Source organism: Hyperolius riggenbachi, chromosome 7, assembly GCF_040937935.1.
Source record: "Hyperolius riggenbachi isolate aHypRig1 chromosome 7, aHypRig1.pri, whole genome shotgun sequence".
NCBI lineage: Eukaryota > Metazoa > Chordata > Amphibia > Anura > Hyperoliidae > Hyperolius > Hyperolius riggenbachi.
This window is the reverse complement of record NC_090652.1, coordinates 86,673,487-86,693,365: the sequence shown is the minus strand read 5'-3', so window position 1 is coordinate 86,693,365 and position 19,879 is coordinate 86,673,487. Positions and strand designations below refer to the sequence as shown.

General features: G+C 41.5%; 2 protein-coding genes across 20 annotated transcripts in view; one reads left to right on the top strand and one right to left on the bottom strand.

Annotated features, from left to right (window-relative positions):
• Nucleotides 1-19,879, bottom strand: part of PRR35 (proline rich 35) — a 157,063-nt gene that overhangs the window by 25,012 nt on the left and 112,172 nt on the right. Inside the window, exon 1 of one of the 2 annotated variants that reach the window (XM_068244227.1) lies at nucleotides 8,161-8,210. The exons of the other annotated variant lie outside the window; for it this stretch is intronic. The gene's annotated coding sequence lies outside the window, so the exon portion shown is untranslated. Of the gene's footprint in view, nucleotides 1-8,160; nucleotides 8,211-19,879 lie in introns of those variants that run through there. 2 annotated transcript variants of the gene reach the window in all.
• The window catches only part of ASB8 (ankyrin repeat and SOCS box containing 8), a 183,269-nt gene that overhangs the window by 106,875 nt on the left and 56,515 nt on the right, over nucleotides 1-19,879 (top strand). For 7 of the 18 annotated variants that reach the window (XM_068244245.1, XM_068244244.1, XM_068244237.1 and 4 more), the window contains one exon: nucleotides 7,689-7,755. Coding sequence is in view for 4 of the 18 variants with exons in the window: in XM_068244241.1 (XP_068100342.1) it covers nucleotides 7,692-7,753 (62 nt within the window). In the remaining 14 variants the exon portion in view is untranslated. Of the gene's footprint in view, nucleotides 1-4,550; nucleotides 4,567-7,688; nucleotides 7,759-19,879 lie in introns of those variants that run through there. The other 11 variants (XM_068244241.1, XM_068244243.1, XM_068244242.1 and 8 more) reach the window with 7 other exon arrangements.

The following is a 19,879-nucleotide window of genomic DNA, read 5'->3' as shown; positions in this document are numbered from 1 at the left end:
TGGATGATACACATGGAAGAGGGGGAGGCACATGGAATGGGAGGGGCTGCTGTACATGGATGATACACATGGAAGAGGGGGAGGCACATGGAATGGGAGGGGCTGCTGTACATGGATGATACACATGGAAGAGGGGGCTGCACATGGAATGGGAGGGGCTGCTGTAACTGGATGATACACATGGAAGAGGGAGCTGTACATGGAATGGGAGGGGCTGCTGTACATGGATGATACACATGGAAGAGGGGGCTGCACATGGAATGGGAGGGGCTGCTGTACATGGATGATACACATGGAAGAGGGGGCAGTACATGGAATGGGAGGGGCTGCTGTACATGGATGATACACATGGAAGAGGGGGCAGTACATGGAATGGGAGGGGCTGCTGTACATGGATGATACACATGGAAGAGGGAGCTGTACATGGAATGGAAGGGGCTGCTGTACATGGATGATACACATGGAAGAGGGGGCTGCACATGGAATGGGAGGGGCGCTGCTGTACATGGATGATACACATGGAAGAGGGGGCAGAACATGGAATGGGAGGGGCTGCTGTACATGGATGATACACATGGAAGAGGGGGCTGCACGTGGAATGGCTGCTGCACAAGGAAGGGGACCTACAACACACTTTGCATAGGGGCGCAAAACGTATAAATCCGGCCTTGGCTGTAATATGTGGTGTCATGTGATAACCATGTGTTTGGCTTACTTAGGCTTCTTTCACATGGGAGGCTCAGGATGGAGAAGTGTCCGCCTGTCAGCTGCTCCCATGCACCGGCCAATCGCTTGCTAGCACTTGGCATGGGCAGCGGAGAGGCAGCGCCCCTAACTGGGTCATATCTAATAGTCCTGCTCAGATGCAACATGTCACAGTTTTTTGCCACAGGGTAACACTGGCGCATGGTAAACGACGTGTGGGGTTACAAACGCCATTTGGCTGAATGAAATTACAGCTGAAAGTTCCTTGAGGTCAGCAATCGGGTGGCTCAACTATGAAAGAGGCCTAAAGGTGCATACACACATCCAATTTCGATTGGCCAGTTGTGGCCAATGTTACCACTTCCATGCAATACGAGATCTTACCTGCACAATCTGTTCTTAGTATTGACAATCTGTTGGCCCTCATGCTGCATAGAGGTGGTGAAATTGCCAAATGATTGGCCAATCAAAATTGGATGTGTGTGCTAGGCTTTTGTGGGAGAACAGGGCTACGATTTTTCAGGTTCATCTCTAATGAGATGTAAATTCCGCCCACCTTTTTCTCCTGGCAGTATGAGATATATAAAACACCCGTTTTAATTAATTGAGCGAGCGACTAAAATAAAATTTGAAATATTGATTCAATAATTTATATTACAAGCATTCCTTGTTGTTTGATTGTATATAAAGCACAAAATCTGGCACCTAATGTCAGGCCTGGCCAGCCTGAGCCCTAGAGGGGCCACATATATGTCCCAACCATTCCGGCAGCACAGTTGAGTATTGGGTATGTCAGGTTTCTGATTAGTGCAGGCAACTACTCCACTGGAGTTGCAATGATTCCTGCTTTGTGCAGATAATTAACCTCCCTGGCATTCAATTTCCTAGGATTTCTGTGCAAAAAGTGATACAATTAATTTTTATAACCCTTTTTTCCCCTGTAACTTTCCAAAATGTGTCAAGCAAGGGTCTAGTATAATACAATAACATTTGTAGAGCGCTTTTCTCCCATAGGACTCAAAGCGCATAGTTGTGTCTCAGATTAATACAGGGTTGCAAGCTGGGTTGTGTTACAGAGGAGATAGTCAGATGTTCATGAATGCCAGACTGAAGAGGTAGGTTTTCAGTTTAGACTTAAATGCTTCCAGGGATGGAGCTGTCCTGATTGGGTGTGGCAGGGAGTTCCAAAGTGTAGGGGCAGCATGACAAAGGCTCTGTCTCCAAAGGTTTTGAGGTGGACTCTGAGGGTGACCAAGGTGTTGCTTCCTTTTAATCTAAGATTGTGGGGGGTGTGATGCAGTTGCAACAAGTCCTTCAGGTATCCAGGGCCCAGATTGTGCAAGGATTTGAATGTCAGAAAGCCAATCTTAAACAAAATTCTCCATTTTATCGGTAGCCAGTGGAGTGAGCACAGGGTTGCTGTTATGTGGCAATGGCGGGGTTGGCTCGTTAACAGCCTTGCGGGGGCATACAGTGCATGAGAGAATTAACGTGTATGCACGTCAATGCTGTTCACAGCATATTTTGTATGGACGTGTGTAACTGTCAATAATGGTAAGGAGGTTAAACATGCAGTAAGATAGTTGTCAGGGTGCCACTGGACTGTCGGTAGGTTTAAGAGAACTTTCAAATGTACTGATTTCATCCTTGAAAAAAATAAATGCTATTTTAGCAATGCACCACAGGCTGCAAACTGAAATGGAAAGCTGGTTCTTAAGATCATTAAATTGCAACATGATCTGTGTACCACTGATGCATTTTATAGCATGTATCACCAGTAAACAACGTAGAAGGAATTCACTTCAAAAATATGGAAGGAAGGATTTGTCATTTGTGAAACTGCGATAAACCCTGCCTCATTTCTCATTTGCAAAGCAGAGAAAGCTGAACAGAACTTATTCCTCAAATTCAGTTACCTGTGAGTGCGGAGAAAAAGAACTGAAACAACACGTATTATCTGAAAGCAGACTAACCCCTTCCTTTTCATTTCTACACAGTTTTTGCACTTTGTGTCCCAAGGATGTGCTTTGAGTCCTATACGAGATGAGCGCTTTACAAACGTTATTGTTACTGCCTTTGACAATTCCAATTGCTCTTAAACAGACAGGTTTACAGAGAGCTTATTTTCTAGGCAAGCAACGTGGAAATATTAGCAGTTAATGCAGACCCGAACTCTTGCACAACACACAATTAAAAGTCGTTATTCCACACATACCTGTAGTTGCTGAAGAAATGAATTGCTCTGTGTTCTGTGTTTGTTTCACCCAGATCAAAGTGCCTATTGTATGGTAGTTCTTATCAGCTGCTGTAAATAGACTGCAGGAACTCTGCCTAGGCAGCTCTCCCCATACAGTAAACACTGAGGCTTAACCCTTTCAGTGCTCCCAGCAAGGTGGAACCAAATTAAAACTTCAGGGTTTTTTTTTTAGGATTTACATAAACTATAATGAAGAAAAAACATTTCCCATAAATGTTGTCATGCTGTGGCTAATCTAGAAGATCCATTCTAAGTTCAGTTTATAAAGCCCTAAAATGCTAAACTGGTTCTGAAGGGTCACAGTAATATATTAACAATACAAAATAAATACCTAAATATTGTCACCAAGAAAATAAAAGTGGACTTTAAGAATTTTTCTTTTGTAAGAGAGGTGAGAGGGGGAGGCTTGGTAAGGGAGAGTTTAAACATCTTGTTAATATATTTTGTTGTATTGTATGAATAAAGCTTCAAGCCCACCACAGAGCACTGTTGCCCTTAACAATGGTTACTAGAGCGTTAGGGTGACACTGCAAAGCACAAGCGCTATACAGACACACTTTTCAGCTACAGGGAGAAGGAACAATAACAAGGAGGAATAGGAGCCAGCATCTTCCAGCAGGCAGGGTAAGAGCAAACACAACACACTCGTTTACAGATCTGCTGTGTCGGATCGCTAAAAGAGGTCAAGGGACACCAGTAGGCACACTAGATTCCCGGACACGATCTCACACCATCAGCTGAGTTTCTCTTAGTGTGTGTACAAGCCTTAAAGCAAAGCTGAAGCGAAAATAAACTGATGATATGATGAATTTTATGTGTAGTGAGGATTATTAATAGAACATTAGTAGCAAAGAAAAGAGTTTCATGTTGTTTTCTAGTATAGGAAGAGTTGGGGGAAAAACAAAAAACCTTAAGTTGTTATCTATGCAAATGCTAGTTGACCAACTTGGTCCAACTCGATTCTGTTTTCTGAAGAGCTTAAAGGACCGCTATCACAAAAAAATTTAAATTTAAAATACATGTAAACACATACAAATAAGAAGTATGTTTCTTCCAGAGTAAAATGAGCCATAAAAGACTTTTCTCCTATGTTGCTGTCACTTATAGTAGAAATCTGACAAAACCGACAAGTTTTGGGCCAGGCTATCTCTTTATGGGGGATTCTCAGCATGGCCTTTATAAAGATTCTCCCTGAAAAGTATTTATACAAATATGCTGGCCAGCCTCCCTGCCAGCTTCACACTTTTTTTGGCAGTTGGACACAGCAACCGCCATTCACTAGGTGCTGTTAAAAATAAAGAAAACCCTGAGAACCCCCCATGAGAAGATGGGCTACTCCAAAACCTGTCGGTTCTGTAAGATTTCTACTGCCTTCTGTAAGTGACCGCAAAATAGGAGAACAGTAATTTATGGCCCATTTTACTTTGGAAGAAACACTTTTTATTTGAATGTGCTTACGTGCATTTTAAATGTTATGATTTTTGCGATAGTGGTCCTTTAAACAGCCAAGAAACAGTAAGAGACAGCTTGAGATAAGGTTTTACTGCAGGAAAGTTCTAAAGGTTATTATTTCTGTTTTGTTTTACAGCTAAAAATACAAAATGTGGATTCTAAAATGCAACTGTGAAAGTCTGATGCAATGTTATAAATAAAGTTATATAACTGAAAATAAAAAATATGAGACTCTTATTTGCTGCTCATGTTGTATTAATTATCTGTACTACACATGCAATTCATTATGACACATGTTTATTTTCACTTCAGATTTGCTTTAAGCTGTGCTCAGCATTCTCTGTTCTGATGATGAGCTAAATGGGGTGGAGCTTAGTCGTGAGCACTGTATGATAATCACACACTCTTCTGCCTTTTTAAGGTGCTGTCATTAGGATTATTAGGGTTATTTCACACCAAATGCCTTTTGGTTTTCGGATCAAAGCGATTTGCCCATTGATTGAGGTAATTGCGGTGCCTTTTACCCACTGGTCCGATATTATGAACACAATCGTGCAATAAAATCAGCCTAATCGCCTGATAGTTACATAGTAACTATTGCATTGCAATACACGTGGTGAGAGTTGAAAAAAATCACAATCGCAGGTGTTTGCAGTCGTAATTTTCAGCGTGAAAAGGCCCTAACTGGTTATACTTCAGGTAGGTTGGGCAGCAATAACGTCACTACAACTTCAATATTGGCCAAGAGACCTGACATGTGGGGTCTCAGATTGCAGCCTTGAATCCCATAGACTTGTAGTATGAGGTGTTCTGAGTTGTTTAAAGAGACACTGAAGCGAAAAAAAATTATGATATTATGATTTGTATGTGTAGTACAGCTAAGAAATAAAACATTAAGATCAGATACATCAGTCTAATTGTTTCCAGTACAGGAAGAGTTGAGAAACTCCAGTTGTTCTCTCTATGCAAACAAGCCATTAAGCTCTCCGACTAAGTTAGTCCTGGAGAGGGCTGTTATCTGACTTTTAATATCTCAACTGTAAGTGAACTGTTTACTTTTTCTCTGCTAGAGGAGAGGTCATTACTTCACAGACTGCTCTGAAAGACTCATTTTGAATGCTGAGTGTTGTGTAATCTGCACATATTATAGAATGATGCAATGTTAGAAAAAACACTATATACCTGAAAATAAAAGTATGAGAATATTTTCTCTGCTGCTAATCTTCTAGTAATTATTCATAGTACACAACCAATTCACTATATCATATATTTTTTTTCGCTTCAATGTCTCTTTAAAGCTGTGCATGCATCCTAATGCAAGTTGATGGAAAATAGAACTATGATTGAACTCATTGGTTTTTATACGGTTTGCAGTACTTGTGCAGAGTAGGTGAATGGGAGGTGCACAGAAGGGGGGGAGGGGGTTAGATTAAAAAAGTTAAAAAGGAGGGTAAGTAGTATACTTACCTCCATAGAATTTGGTCAGATTTTATTTCCACTCATATTTTAATCTGCACAGGCACATAGTAGTGTAAAACAATAAAGCGTGGCCAATTTGTATTTACTTATTCACTTTTTTTTATTTCAAGCACACCAGTAGAAAAAATAAACTTATGAGGTAGTGAATTGTATGTGTAGCACAGCAAAAAAAAAAAAAAGTCTTATTGTTTTCCAGTACAGGAAGAGTTTTAAAAAAAAACTTCAGTTGTTATCTATGTAAAGGAGCTTCTCTGAGCTCTTTCGACCCGCTGGGTCAAATACAGTCCTGTTTTCTGAAACATTTAAACAGCCAAGAAACAGTGAGAGAGAGCTTGAGATAAAGTTTTACTGCAGGAAAGCTCAAAGGGTCATTATTTCTGCTCTGTTTCATAGCTTAAAAGACAGAGTGTGGTTACTAAACAGCAAATATGACAGAATGATGCAATGTTATAAAAAAAAAAACTATATAACTGAAAATAAAAATATGAGACTCTTTTCTTTACTAATGTTCTTTTCATTATCTGTTCTACACATATAATTCATACCTTTTTTTTTTTGCATCAAGTTTGCTTTAAGACAATACAATCTAACCCGAACGCTCATTGACTGGTTCACATTAGTAGCCCTATTTTATTAATAAACACGATGCTCTGTGTATGTGTGCTTCTACGCATACTACTATGTACAGCGCTATGGTAGATGTTGGCGCTATATAAATAAAAAATAATAATAATACTTCCTGCGATTGTTCCAAATACAGGAAACAGATAAACAAAGCAGCTCAAACTCAGCAGAACAAACCTCCGATCTCAATCAGGCTTTCTTGGCACTGTGCCAAATCTGTAATTACACAGCCAAAATCACACTTCAATCTTCAGCAGTCAGATCAGAAATGCATGACATTTGGTTGCTATGGGTTACTGCAATTTACTGATCACCCCGCACTATATTAAATCAGCCCATTGTATTTAGTGAGAGCTATGCATTACATTGGTCAGTTTTTATCAAAGTCTTTTGCCACATGCATTCTATTTGATAAATTCTATATTTATTTGCTTTAAATTTGTGTTCGGTGTTCTTAATGAGGTAATCCCTTATGCCACATCATTCTGTGAGCTACTATTTCACAGGCAGAGACATAAAGTAGATGGACGTTCTTAGCTTTACATTACTGATTAGTATTACATGTCACGGAATCGGTCTTAAAACTGCAAGTAATATCTAATTTTATTTAGTATAGATGAAGAACTTAAATACACAACTTCATAAAATGCTAATTAAAAACAACAACAAAATATCCTAATCACAGTCCACAAATGGTAAAACTCTTCACAATGAATTCATACCTAAAGGTAGGTAGAGTTTTGCTGAACAATCCTATATTGGCTTTGCAAAGAGAATATATAGCAAATGTATATAAAGAAAATGATTCTACACTTCTGAAGAAAGTAGCTGCATAAGGGCTATCAGATATTTTAGATGACACAAAAATCATATTAAATATGTCAGGTATTTCTTTCTGAATTATTTCATTGCAAATGAAGGCACAAATGCAAATAAAACTTTTAAGTGTGTGATTTTATTATAAGGTCTAAAGACTCTAGCCAGAAAAATAAAAGATATATAAAAGTGTATAAAAAAGGTTTAAGTATATAAAATGATATGTCTATTATCTATCATCTATCTAGCTATTGATCTTTTTGTCATCTATCGTTCTATATATTCACTGTATCTGTCAATTTTCTATAGATGCATCTGTCTATCTTTTCTAATCTATTAATTATTTCCTTTTTAGCAGGAATCCTTGATCAGACACAATGTTACAGAATTAGTCTTGGCTACAGAACAACATCATTTTAAAGGTGAACTATTTACTTTTTTTTTTTAAAATGACTTATCTATAATCTATGGAATGCCAATAGCCATAAACTTGCCATAAACCATTATTGATTTGTCTGATAATAAAACAACAACACATAAACATGGTTTTAAGTCATGAAGAAGTAAACAATCGTAAAGACAAAAACACCAGTGACAATATTCACACAAAACCAGAATGAGTTTTCCCTGCAGCAGGTGTAGAAAAGACATTCCACATTCTAAAATATATATTATGATATTTACAACCTTTTAAACAATTTTCAAACTGATACTAATCTCACGTGTGCTACTGTTAATATTCCGCTAGAAAAATGTCCGGGGCATAACTAGTAATAAGTGACATTACATTTTATAAAATGGACAGACTGCTGTCATAAAATACTCACATTGATGTACAGTGATGACAGAGTTGCTCCTAGACTGGCTCCTCTCCTTTACAAAAATGTACTCATTCTTCAATCTAAGAGGGCAATACTGAAGGAGGAAGGGACCGCCCTCCAAACAGGTGATTGGCCAGAACTTACCTATTGCAAAAAAAAAAAAAAAAAAAAAGAGGCGGATCCTTCCTGTTCCCCTAAATAATATAGCTTTCTGTACTAGAGGGTGACAAGTTATGCTTTTCATATCTAACAAATTAAGTCTAAAATGACTAAGAGCATTTTTGCAGCCAAATGAATATCCTAATGTTCTGCCAGGATTGTGTTGTACTGGACGATTCTGTGCAATAATGGGAATTTCAAATTATAAACAACATAGGAAAAATACTGGAGATTTTTTTTATCTGATTCAAATAATAATATAATACTGCAACTCAGATGATTTATTTTATTTTATAGCTTGTGCATTTATATAGCGTTGGAATATTATGTATTAATCTTCACATTACGTAAAATCATTTATGTCACTCCCTGCACCCTAAAAGTTCACATTCTGATACCCTACCGCACTCACAAAAGCATGCTAAACCATCTTGGACAATGTCCAGTTATGTGGCCCTCACTGCATCCACCAGTGTAACTATCAATCCTAGGATCCCACAGCAAATTTTTGATGGGACCTAGATAGATCTCAGCAATGGTTTCCCCCCTCACCCCTCTCTACCCCCCCCCCCCCCCTTGTGGGTATGAGTGCATAATGCAACATACACCCACTTACAAGGAGCAGTGTTTAAAGTACAATCAGCAAGAACTCATGCATTTCTCCAATCCTCCAATTGCATTCATAACACAACCCCTCACATATGTATGAAGTGGATACATACATATGTAACCACTGTCATTTCTTAAAGGGACTCCGAGCACCTCTCATGGGCATGCTTTTAAGACAGACGACTTCTAACAAAGTCGTGCTATGACCCCTCTGGAGGAGCCTCTTGCAATGGTCATGCTTGTCACTTCCTCTTCATGCTTCATTCAGTGATGCACTTCTCTAACAGAGAAGACAGGGTGACCCAGAAGTTATAACATAGCCAAGATGGCAGCCGCGATTTTTAAATTGAAATCGAACGAAAACTATTTGGTGTAGAATAGCGATTCTACAATGAAAGAGGAGAGCACAAGCTACAGAATGGTATGCATCTTTAAGTACTTTGCCGTACTGGTCAGAGTCTTAAAGGCATGCCTATGAGTCCCATTATAAAAAAAATGTAAGATTTAAAATACATGAAATCACATAAATAAAAACTACATTTCTCCCAGAGTAAAACAAATTGCTTTTCCCCTATGCTGCTGTCACTTACAGTAGGTAGTAGAAATCTGACAGAACTGACAGGTTTTAGACTAGCCCATCTTCTCATGGGTGATTCAATGATGCTGGAATGCAACGATGTGTCTGCTTGTTAATATTACAGTGCCATTCTTATCCAACATGCATACAGACTGTTTTGGTGTTTTGGAGTTTTAGTGAACATAGAAGGATATTGTATTCTCTGGATACTCGCTGGCCCTGAAAGCTGAGTGTGGCTCCCTGCACACTGCAAATCCGTTTTCCGATTCCGATTTTAAATTCTGATTTTCCCTGAATGCAATCAACAGAAAAACAGGGGAAGAAACGTGGCATGCAGTAACGATTAAAAATCGAAATCGGATGTAAAAAAGATTAAAAATCGGATGCAGTGTGCAGGGAGCCTGCATGTTACATAAATGCTTGCATCCCCAGACTCTCTCCCTGCATGCTTGTCCTTCTGCAGGGGCGTAGCAATAGGGGTTGCAGAGGTAGCGACCGCATCTTAGCCCTTGGGCCAGAGGGGCCCCGAAGGGCCCTCCCCCAACTACAGTATTAGCTCTCTATTGGTCCTGTGCCCATAATAATGACTTCTATAGATACTTTGAATACTGGTAATCCTTAAGAAACTGTTTCCCATGCTTTTCTTGCACCTCTGACACTGTAGTTGCCATTGGCAGGTTTTGGTGCGCCGTATCAATTGTTATGTATAGAGTGCTTGGGGGGGGCCCCATTGTCAAACTTGCACCGGGGCCCACAGCTCCTTAGCTACGCCACTGTCCTTCTGCCCCAGCTACACATTTATAATATCTACAGTGGTGTGAAAAACTATTTGCCCCCTTCCTGATTTCTTATTCTTTTGCATGTTTGTCACACTGAAATGTTTCTGCTCATCAAAAACCGTTAACTATTAGTCAAAGATAACCTAATTGAACACAAAATGCAGTTTTAAATGATGTTTTTTATTATTTAGTGAGAAAAAAACCTCAAAACCTACATGGCCCTGTGTGAAAAAGAAATTGCCCTCTGAACCTAATAACTGGTTAGGCCACCCTTAGCAGCAATAACTGCAATCAAGCATTTGCGATAACTTGCAACGAGTCTTTTACAGTGCTCTGGAGGAATTTTGGCCCACTCATCTTTGCAGAATTGTTGTAATTCAGCTTTATTTGAGTATTTTCTAGCATGAACCACCTTTTTAAGGTCATGCCACAACATCTCAATAGGATTCAGGTCAGGACTTTGACTAGGCCACTCCAAAGTCTTCATTTTGTTTTTCTTCAGCCATTCAGAGGTGGATTTGCTGGTGTGTTTTGGGTCATTGTCCTGCTGCAGCACCCAAGATCGCTTCAGCCTGAGTTGACAAACAGATGGCCGGACATTCTCCTTCAGGATTTTTTGGTAGATAGTAGAATTCATGGTTCCATCTATCACAGCAAGCCTTCCAGGTCCTGAAGCAGCAAAACAACCCCAGACCATCACACTACCACCACCATATTTTACTGTTGGTATGATGTTCTTTTGCTGAAATGCTGTGTTACTTCTACGCCAGATGTAACGGGACACGCACTTTCCAAAAAGTTCAACTTCTGTCTCGTCGGTCCACAAGGTATTTTCCCAAAAGTCTTGGCAATCATTGAGATGTTTTTTTTAGCAAAATTGAGACGAGCCTTAATGTTCTTTTTGCTTAAAAGTGGTTTGCGCCTTGGATATCTTCCATGCAGGCCGTTTTTGCCCAGTCTCTTTCTTATGGTGGAGTCGTGAACACTGACCTTAATTGAGGCAAGTGAGGCCTGCAGTTCTTTAGATGTTGTCCTGGGGTATTTTGTGGCCTCTCGGATGAGTTTTCTCTGCGCTCTTGGGGTAATTTTGGTCGGCCGGCCACTCCTGGGAAGGTTCATCACTGTTCCATGTGTTTGCCATTTGTGGATAATGGCTCTTACTGTGGTTTGCTGGAGTCCCAAAGCTTTAGAAATGGCTTTATAACCTTTACCAGACTGATAGATTTCAATTACAGTACTTTTGTTCTCATTTGTTCCTGAATTTCTTTGGATCTTGGCATGGTGTCTAGCTTTTGAGGTGCTTTTGGTCTACTTCTCTGTGTCAGATAGCTCCTATTTAAGTGATTTCTTGATTGAAACAGGTGTGGCAGTAATCAGACCTGGGGGTGACTACAGAAATTGAACTCAGGTGTAATAAACCACTTTTAAGTTATTTTTTAACAAGCGGGGCAATCACTTTTTCACACAGGGCCATGTAGATTTGGAGTTTTTTTCTCTCACTAAATAATAAAAACCATCATTTAAAACTGCATTTTGTGTTCAATTAGGTTATCTTAGACTAATAGTTAACGGTTTTTGATGAGCAGAATCATTTAAGTGTGACAAACATGCAAAATAATAAGAAATCAGGAAGGGGGCAAATAGTTTTTCACACCACTATCTCAGGACAGTTTGTTTCCTCATCAAGGGACTAAACAAATGATGCAATTTAGAAATAGAAAATAATGGAGCGAAAATGCTGATATCTTAAAAAAGGGTAAAACTAATAACATTGTATCAATGATCAAGGCTCCATTTTAAAATATTTGCACCACAGATAATTATAAGTACACTAAGTACACTAATTATAAGTACACTGTAAATAGGAAATCTGAGTAGACTCAGCCCATAGAATGAGAGAAAAATGCATTTCGTCCATCTCAGAAGGGTTGGGGTTTGGTAAGAGTTATGTTACAAGGAATTTTCTAGGACAGGAGTAGTTTGGGGGAAGGACTTTTAAGACACAGAGGGGGAGATTTATCAACGCATTACCGAAGTTTTTTTCTTCTTAATCTGTTCTAACCAGCAGGGAGAACAGTTCTGCATGATAATAAGAACTTTCTTAGATCCTCTGTAATAGTGGCAATTTAGCATGAATTTCTAGAGCTGCACTACAGTTAAGAAAAGTGCAAATCCATCCCTAAACTGTCGCAGAATAAGAAGTGCTTAATAGCAGTTCTAAAGATGTAGAACTGCAGGTTAGACATGATTGCAGAGTGCAGGCTAGATATGAGTTGTGTGGTGCTCCTCCCCCTGCTGAATTCCTCCTCAGAGCCTGCTGCTATCAATACAGCAGGTGTGTTGGTTACCTCAGCAACAGCAATTCTCCTCACACACTGCACTGTCTGAGAGACCTTCCTAGCTCCTCCCATTTTACAACATTTTTAGAAGGAATCTGCACTATCTAATGATTTCTTAAGATGCCTGAGACAGTTCTGCATGGCTTTCTGAAAACCTACCAATATATTGTCTCAGACAATCTTGATAAATCTGGCCCAGAGAGTGAATGGATTTTTAGTTTAGAGTGTGTGTGTGTGTGTGTGTGTGGGGGGGGAAACTAATTTAAACTAATTGCCAGCTTTTGTGTATTATGCCACTTTTCTGCAGTTTTAAAGTAATGTGGTGCATTGAACTCTTGCACGGGACAGAAGAAAATATGAAGAAATGCATCTTGTATGTATTTGCAGAGTTTATCCTGTCTAGTTTCCCCTCATCTGCGATCACCACTGTAATTTGATCTTTCAGCTGTCAGCTCAGGAATCTCCTCTGCCACAGCAGAGCAGATAATTTGTAAACACAGGATGTTACCAATATGTCTGCTTCCATGAAAGCAGGAAGTAGATTCACTGCAGATTTATTGCAGGATTTATATTAGCTGTAACAAATAAATGTTTTTCTTTAAAGGTATTTAAAAAAAACAAAGCAGAGAGGAAGTTCTGAGTTCAGGTCTTCAGGTCCACTTTAAGACAGTACTGGGAGTGTCATTAAAGCATAAACTTCTGCGAAAAGCAGAAAGCCAGATAAAGGAAGACAAGAACTGTGTTGCTGAGTTTGCCGTTGGGTAGAATAATAGGATTTTCTTATTTTGCTGTTCTATACGATTATAGCAGGCCACAGATTGAAGTGGAAAGACAGTTTTGAATAACGTTACCTTACAAAGTGGAGCTTAAAGAGCCTCAGAGATGAAAATAGCAGTAGAACCGATACTTACCCGGGGCTTCCTCCACCCCAAAAAACACGTGCGAGACCCTCGCCATCATCCCGCGGTCTGCCGTTCAGCCACTGTCAGCCCCAGTAACTTGCTCAGTCGCGTCCAGTCTGTGTATTTTGCGCATGCACAGTAGACCCGGACTGACGTCACTGAGCAAGTTACCGGGGTTGATCGCGGCTGAACGGCAGACCGCGGGAAGACGGTGTGGGACTGGCATGTGTTTTTGGGGCAGAAGGAAGCCCCGGGTAAGTATTGGTTCTAGTACTATTTTCATCTCTGAGTCTCTTTAAAATGTTGTTTCCAAAGAACATAAGTGAGCGGAACCAATGATAGATTAGTTAGCTGGCAGCTTGTTGTACAAGAACCTGAGACTTTGACAGGTTGAACACAGAGGACAGTGACAACACCCCCTCATGCACGCACCTGAGAACTGTCCTCTTGGCCCCTCATGCTGCATGTGACCTCCTGTTCCTCAGTGGCTGCTGTGTTGCCCTGTCACCTATGCCCGTGTGCTATGCAGCATTCCACTTGTCCCTTACCAACAGCTGCTGAACCAGAACAAAAATTTGTTTATAAAATATTATATCTGCGTTGTAATCATTTACCTGGCTCATATTTTTAACTATTGCTTGGGGGCTTTCTGAAAGAAAATAATTAGTCTGTGTCCTTATCAGACCGTACAGTAGGGGGCAGATGACAACGATAGATTTTACATGGGACCCCACAGGTGACTGTCACCCCCAACTTCACACGACGGAGACTATTAGCTGGACTGAGGGGACGACTGTGACTAATGGACTCTGAGCCCTCCATTGAGGCTTGTGTTTTAAAAGCCCAGCGTAATAAAGGAAATAATTGTATGAGCGCTTGCTAATTTATTCCCTGGATATCTGATTAAATAATCGCAGATGAATATATCTCGCTGGCCTAGAGCTAGCAGGGCAATGTATTCACTTTTCTCTATTTGTTCACGGTATTTTTGCTTTATGTCCACGGGAGCAGTATAAAAGCACCTATAACCTGGCTAGTGTTACGAGGGCCATTTTGTGGCTCTGGTTATTTTGTGCAGGAGACTATACAGTATATACTATGAATTTGGCAGCAGTGGCAACCATTTTATGATCTGTACTAAACTGTAAAAAAATAATAAGTCTACCGATTAGCACATCTTATTCTATTATATGTAGAACAAAGTATATACAATAGCATGGCCATAGGGGAGGAAGAGGCTGCAACCACATTGGGGCCCCTGGTCCAGTGGGCCATCCTTAACCCTCCTGGCGGTTTGCAAAAAAATCGCCAGGGGGCAGCAAATCTTTTTTTTTTAATTTTTTTTTTTTTTTTCATGTAGCGAGACAAAGTCTCGCTACATGATAGCCGCTGCTCAGCGGCATCCCCCCAGCCCCTCCGATCGCCGCCGGCGATCGGAGATCCGGAGATCCCGTTCAAAGAACGGGATCTCCCGGAGGGCTTCCCCCGTCGCCATGGCGACGGGGCGGGATGACGTCACCGACGTCATCGACGTCGTGACGTCAAAGGGGATTCCGATCCACCCCATAGAGCTGCCTGGCACTGATTGGCCAGGCAGCGCACGGGGTCTGGGGGGGGGGGGGGGGCGGCTGCGGCGCGACGGATTGGCGGGTAGCGGCGGCGATCGGGCACTGCACTCAGCTAGCAAAGTGCTAGCTGCGTGCAGCAAAAAAAAAATTATGCAAATCGGCCCAGCGGGGCCTGAGCGGTGCCTTCCGGCGGCTTACCCCGAGCTCAGCTCGGGCTTACCGCCAGGAAGGTTAAAGAGGAACTCCAGTGAAAATAATGTAATAAAAAAAGTGCTTCATTTTTACAATAATTGTGTATAAATGATTTAGTCAGTGTTTGCTCATTGTAAAATCTTTCCTCTCCCCGATTTACATTCTGACATTTATTACATGGTGACATTTTTACTGTTGGCAGGTTATGTAGCTGCTGCTAGCTGTTTTGGCAGTTGGAGACAGCTGTAAACAGCCATTTCCCACAATGCAACAAGGTTCACAGACAGGAAACTGCCAACAGTACCTCAGCCCTCAGAGCTTCTTGTAGGAGGGGTTTCACCACAATATCAGTCATACAGCGCCCCCTGATGGTTGTTTGTGAAAAGCAATAGATCATGTAAAAGGGGGTATCAACTAGTGATTGGGATAAAGTTAAATTCTTGGTTGGAGTTTCTCTTTAAACCACTGTGTTAGAGATGACTATTATTACCAATTACAAACTAATTATGTACTATTTGTGCTTTGAATGCTGGTAATCAGAGGCGTAACAATAGCCCCCACAACCCCCGCATTTGTAGGGGGGGGGGGTCCGAGGGCTAGAGGGGCGCACTCCTGTATATTATGCAGAGCAGCAGCCGAGCGTTATACATGACTTGTTCTGAGTGGCAGGACAGGTTCTCTTCTCTCCTCTTCAGTGCGGTGCACAGTAGACATTTTTACATACCGTGCATAAGCACAATCTGGAGGCTGGGCATACAGCTGGCAGATGGGCGCTTCGGCTTACTGAAGGACTGCAGAATCACGGCGAGGGCACAGAAGGACTGTAGGGAGCTGAAAGAAGCCTCAGGTAAGTTAAACTGCTAGTTTTCGCACTTTAGGTCCCCTTTAAAGAGGAACTCCAGTGAAAATAATGTAATAAAAAAGTGGTTAATTTTTACAATAATTGTGTATAAATGATTTAGTCAGTGTTTGCCCATTGTAAAATCTTTTAAATCCCTGATTTACATTCTGACATTTATTACATGGTGAAATTTTTACTGTTGGAAACAGCTATTTCCCACAATGCAACAAGGTTCACAGACAGGAAACTGCCAGGAGTACCACGGTCCTCAGAGTTTCTTGTGGGAGGGGTTTCACCACAATATCAGTCATTCAGCGCCCCCCTGATGGTCTGTTTGTGAAAAGGAATAGATTTCTCATGTAAAAGGGGGTATCAGCTACTGATTGGGATGAAGTTCAATTCTTGGTCGGAGTTTCTCTTTAAGTCTGACTGGATTTGCTGCAGGCTTGTTTAAGGTATGCAATTCAGACTCTACTGCAGCCAAATAGATCAGCAGGGCTGCCAGGCAACTGGTACTGTTTAAAAGGAAATAAATATGGCAGTCTCCATATTCCTCTCACTTCAGTTGTCCTTTAATTCTACTGAAACGTTGAGTTTTTAATAAAATAAACTTTGTGTTATTAGAAACTTTGTGTTTCTAATAATACCTGTTAGTGTCCGGTAATAGGTATTTCTGATAGTCCTTCAGTCCGGCCCCCTGAATTGAGAGTACACTGGATCCGTCCTATTTAAGAAACACAGATGTCCTATTTAAGAAACACAGACTTGATTAATTAAACCCAATTAAGGCCACCTGCCTGCATATATAGGTGCACCTCCCCCTTCATCCTTCACTTATCACAGAGTAATATACACCAAGGTGCACACACGCAAAGTCAGAAGGAAATGAGTCAGAACCTTACACCAGGAGTGACTTATAGGGTATGGGTTATAGAGGGGGCCAGACTGAAGGACTATCAGAAATGCCTATTACCGGACACTAACAGGTATTTTCTCTCTGCGTCCTCCAGTCCAGCCCCATGAATTGAGAGACGACAGAGAACTTGCTCTTACTCACAATTAGGGTGGGACAACTGCCTGCAGAACTTTTCTTCCGTAGGATATGTCCTGATTTGACAGCAGGTCAATTCTGTAGTGCCTTATAAACGGTGATGGGTTTGACCACGTTGCAGTTCTACAAATTTGATCTAAAGATGCCCCTGCTCTTTCTGCCCATGAGGTAGAGACTGATCTGGTCGAATGGGCTTTAACTTGCATTGGAGATTGTTTACCTGCTGACTGGGTAGCAAATGTCTATCGTCTGTCTAATCCATCCAGCTACTGAGGATTTAGTGGCTTGCAAACCTTTCCTTTGTCCTGCAAACAAAACTAGTAACTTATTTGATCTTCTCCACTGCTTAGTTCTCTCCAAATAAACTAGCACTGCTTTTCTCACATCTAAAGAATGAAACAGTTTTTCTTTTTCAGTTTTAGGGTTAGCACAGAAGGAAGGGAGAATTATGTCCTGTGTCCTGTGAAATTTTGAGTTTACTATAGGAATGTATGTCTGATCAGTCCTAAAAACAATTTTGTCTGGTAGTATTGTCATATAAGGGTCTTTAGTAGATAAAGCCTGTAAGTCATCTACCCTCCTAGCCATTGTCATGGCCAACAGGAAAGCTACTTTAACCACTTAAGGACCAGGGGATTTTTGTATGATCTGTGCTGCGTGGGCTCTCCAGCCCGCAGCACAGATCGTGATTGCTGCAGGGCTATCAGACTCCCCCCCCCCCCCCATTTTTTCCCTACTAGGGGGAAGTCCTGCTGGGGGGGGTCTGATCGCCGCCGCTCTGTGTGGCCGAGCGGAGCCCCCCCTCCGCAGCACTATTCCTCCCTCCCTCTCCTTCCCTCCCTCTCGCTCTGGCTATGGGTGGCACAGGACGGCGATCCGTTCTGTACCGCCTTTAATTGGCTTTAGCCTATTAGACGGCGGTGATCCCTGGACAATCAGTGGATCGCTGATCTCCTTTACGTCGCTGCTGCGACAGCAGCGCCGTATGATGTAAACACAGGGGATTTCTTCCCCGCGTGTTTACAATTAGCCTTCGAGCCGCGATCGGAGGCTCGCAGGCTGTTCACGGAGACACCCTCCGTGAACTGACATGGAACGGCCGCTCGAGCGGCCGTTTCCATGGAGACACCACTTTCGACCTGCCGGCGCCTATCGGCGTTAGGCGGTCATGAAGTGGTTAAGGGTAAGATATTTTGGGTCAGTTTGCTCTAACGGCTCAAAAGGATGTTTCTGAAGCTCCTGTAGTACCAACGGCAGGTCCCAAGGTGGAAAGGTCTTTGACTGAATGGGTCTGGACTTTGACACTGCTTTAACAAATGCTTTAACATACTTTTCTTTTGCTAAGTGTCTATCTAGGAATATAGACAAAGCTGCAATTTGTACTTTAATAGTACTAACCGAAAGACCCAAATCTACCCCATCTTGTAGAAAGTCTAAAATGAGTGGTAGACCATTTTGATGCGTTTGGAGACCTCTCCTTTCTTTCCATCCGTTAAAGGTTTTCCAAACTTTCCCATAAATTCTCTTTGCTACATCTTTCCTACTTTTAAGGAGGGTCTGGATTACTTTGTCTGAAAACCCTTTCTTTGCTAACAGCTGCTTCTCAGGATCCAAGCTGTGAGACTGAGTTTTTGTGGATTTGGATGAACGATTCCATTCTGGGAAAGTAGATCTGGCCTGCACAGGAGTTTCTAAGGATCCTGTATCGCTAGTGATCTGACTATTGGAAACCAGGCCCTTCTGAGCCACCAAGGAGTGATAAGAATCACCTTGGCCTGTTTTAGCTGAATTTCCCTGGACCACCCTTGGGAGCAGATTGAATGGAGGGAATGCATAGACCAAGTCCTTTCCCCAATTTACTGTTAGAGCGTCTAATCTGTTGTTCCTTGAAGAGACATGCAGCGAACAAAAATCTGGAAGTTTTGCATTTAAGGGGGAGGCAAAGAGGTCTATTCTGGGAACCCTCTACCTCTGGGTTATGAGTTTGAAAATCTCTGGACAAAGTTCCCATTCTGCCTCCCGTACTGTCCTGCGACTTAAACTGTCCGCTAATTGGTTTGTTGAACCCTTTATGTGGACTGCCGACAGAGATAAGAGATGCTTTTCTGACCAGTGAAGAATCTCTAGAGAAAGGTAAAGAAGTGTACGGACTCTGGTTCCACCTTGCTTGTTTAGGTGTGATTCCACTAGCGCATCACAGATGAAGGCTAAGGCTCTAGAAACCACTGGGAAGGACTCAAGAACCTGTTCTACTGGAGTACCCCCTGCTAGCAACTCTTGAATCTCATCCACCCATTAAATAAGATTCCTGGACACACAGATAGACGAGATGTTGGGCCTAAACAAAAAGGAAATTGTTTCCCAAGACCTTTTGGCCAAAACCTCAACCTTTTTATCTAATGGGTCCTTTAAGGCCCCAGTATCCTCAAAGAAGAGGTCTGCATCTTTAGAGTATTGAGAAAGTGCCGCATCTAATTTTGGGCACTTACCCACCTCTGAATTTCTGCCTCTTTAAAAGGAAATCTGCGTTCGAAGGATTTTGGAACTAAAAATCTTTTCTCTGGATTTTCCCATTGGTCATCAATGATACAATCTAATGACTTATGAACAGGGAAGGCCCTAACCACTGGTGTTACCAGTCCTTTATAAATGATGTCCTGTGCAGAGGTTTCAGTCACTGTCTCGGGAATTTGTTCACTGTCCTAAAT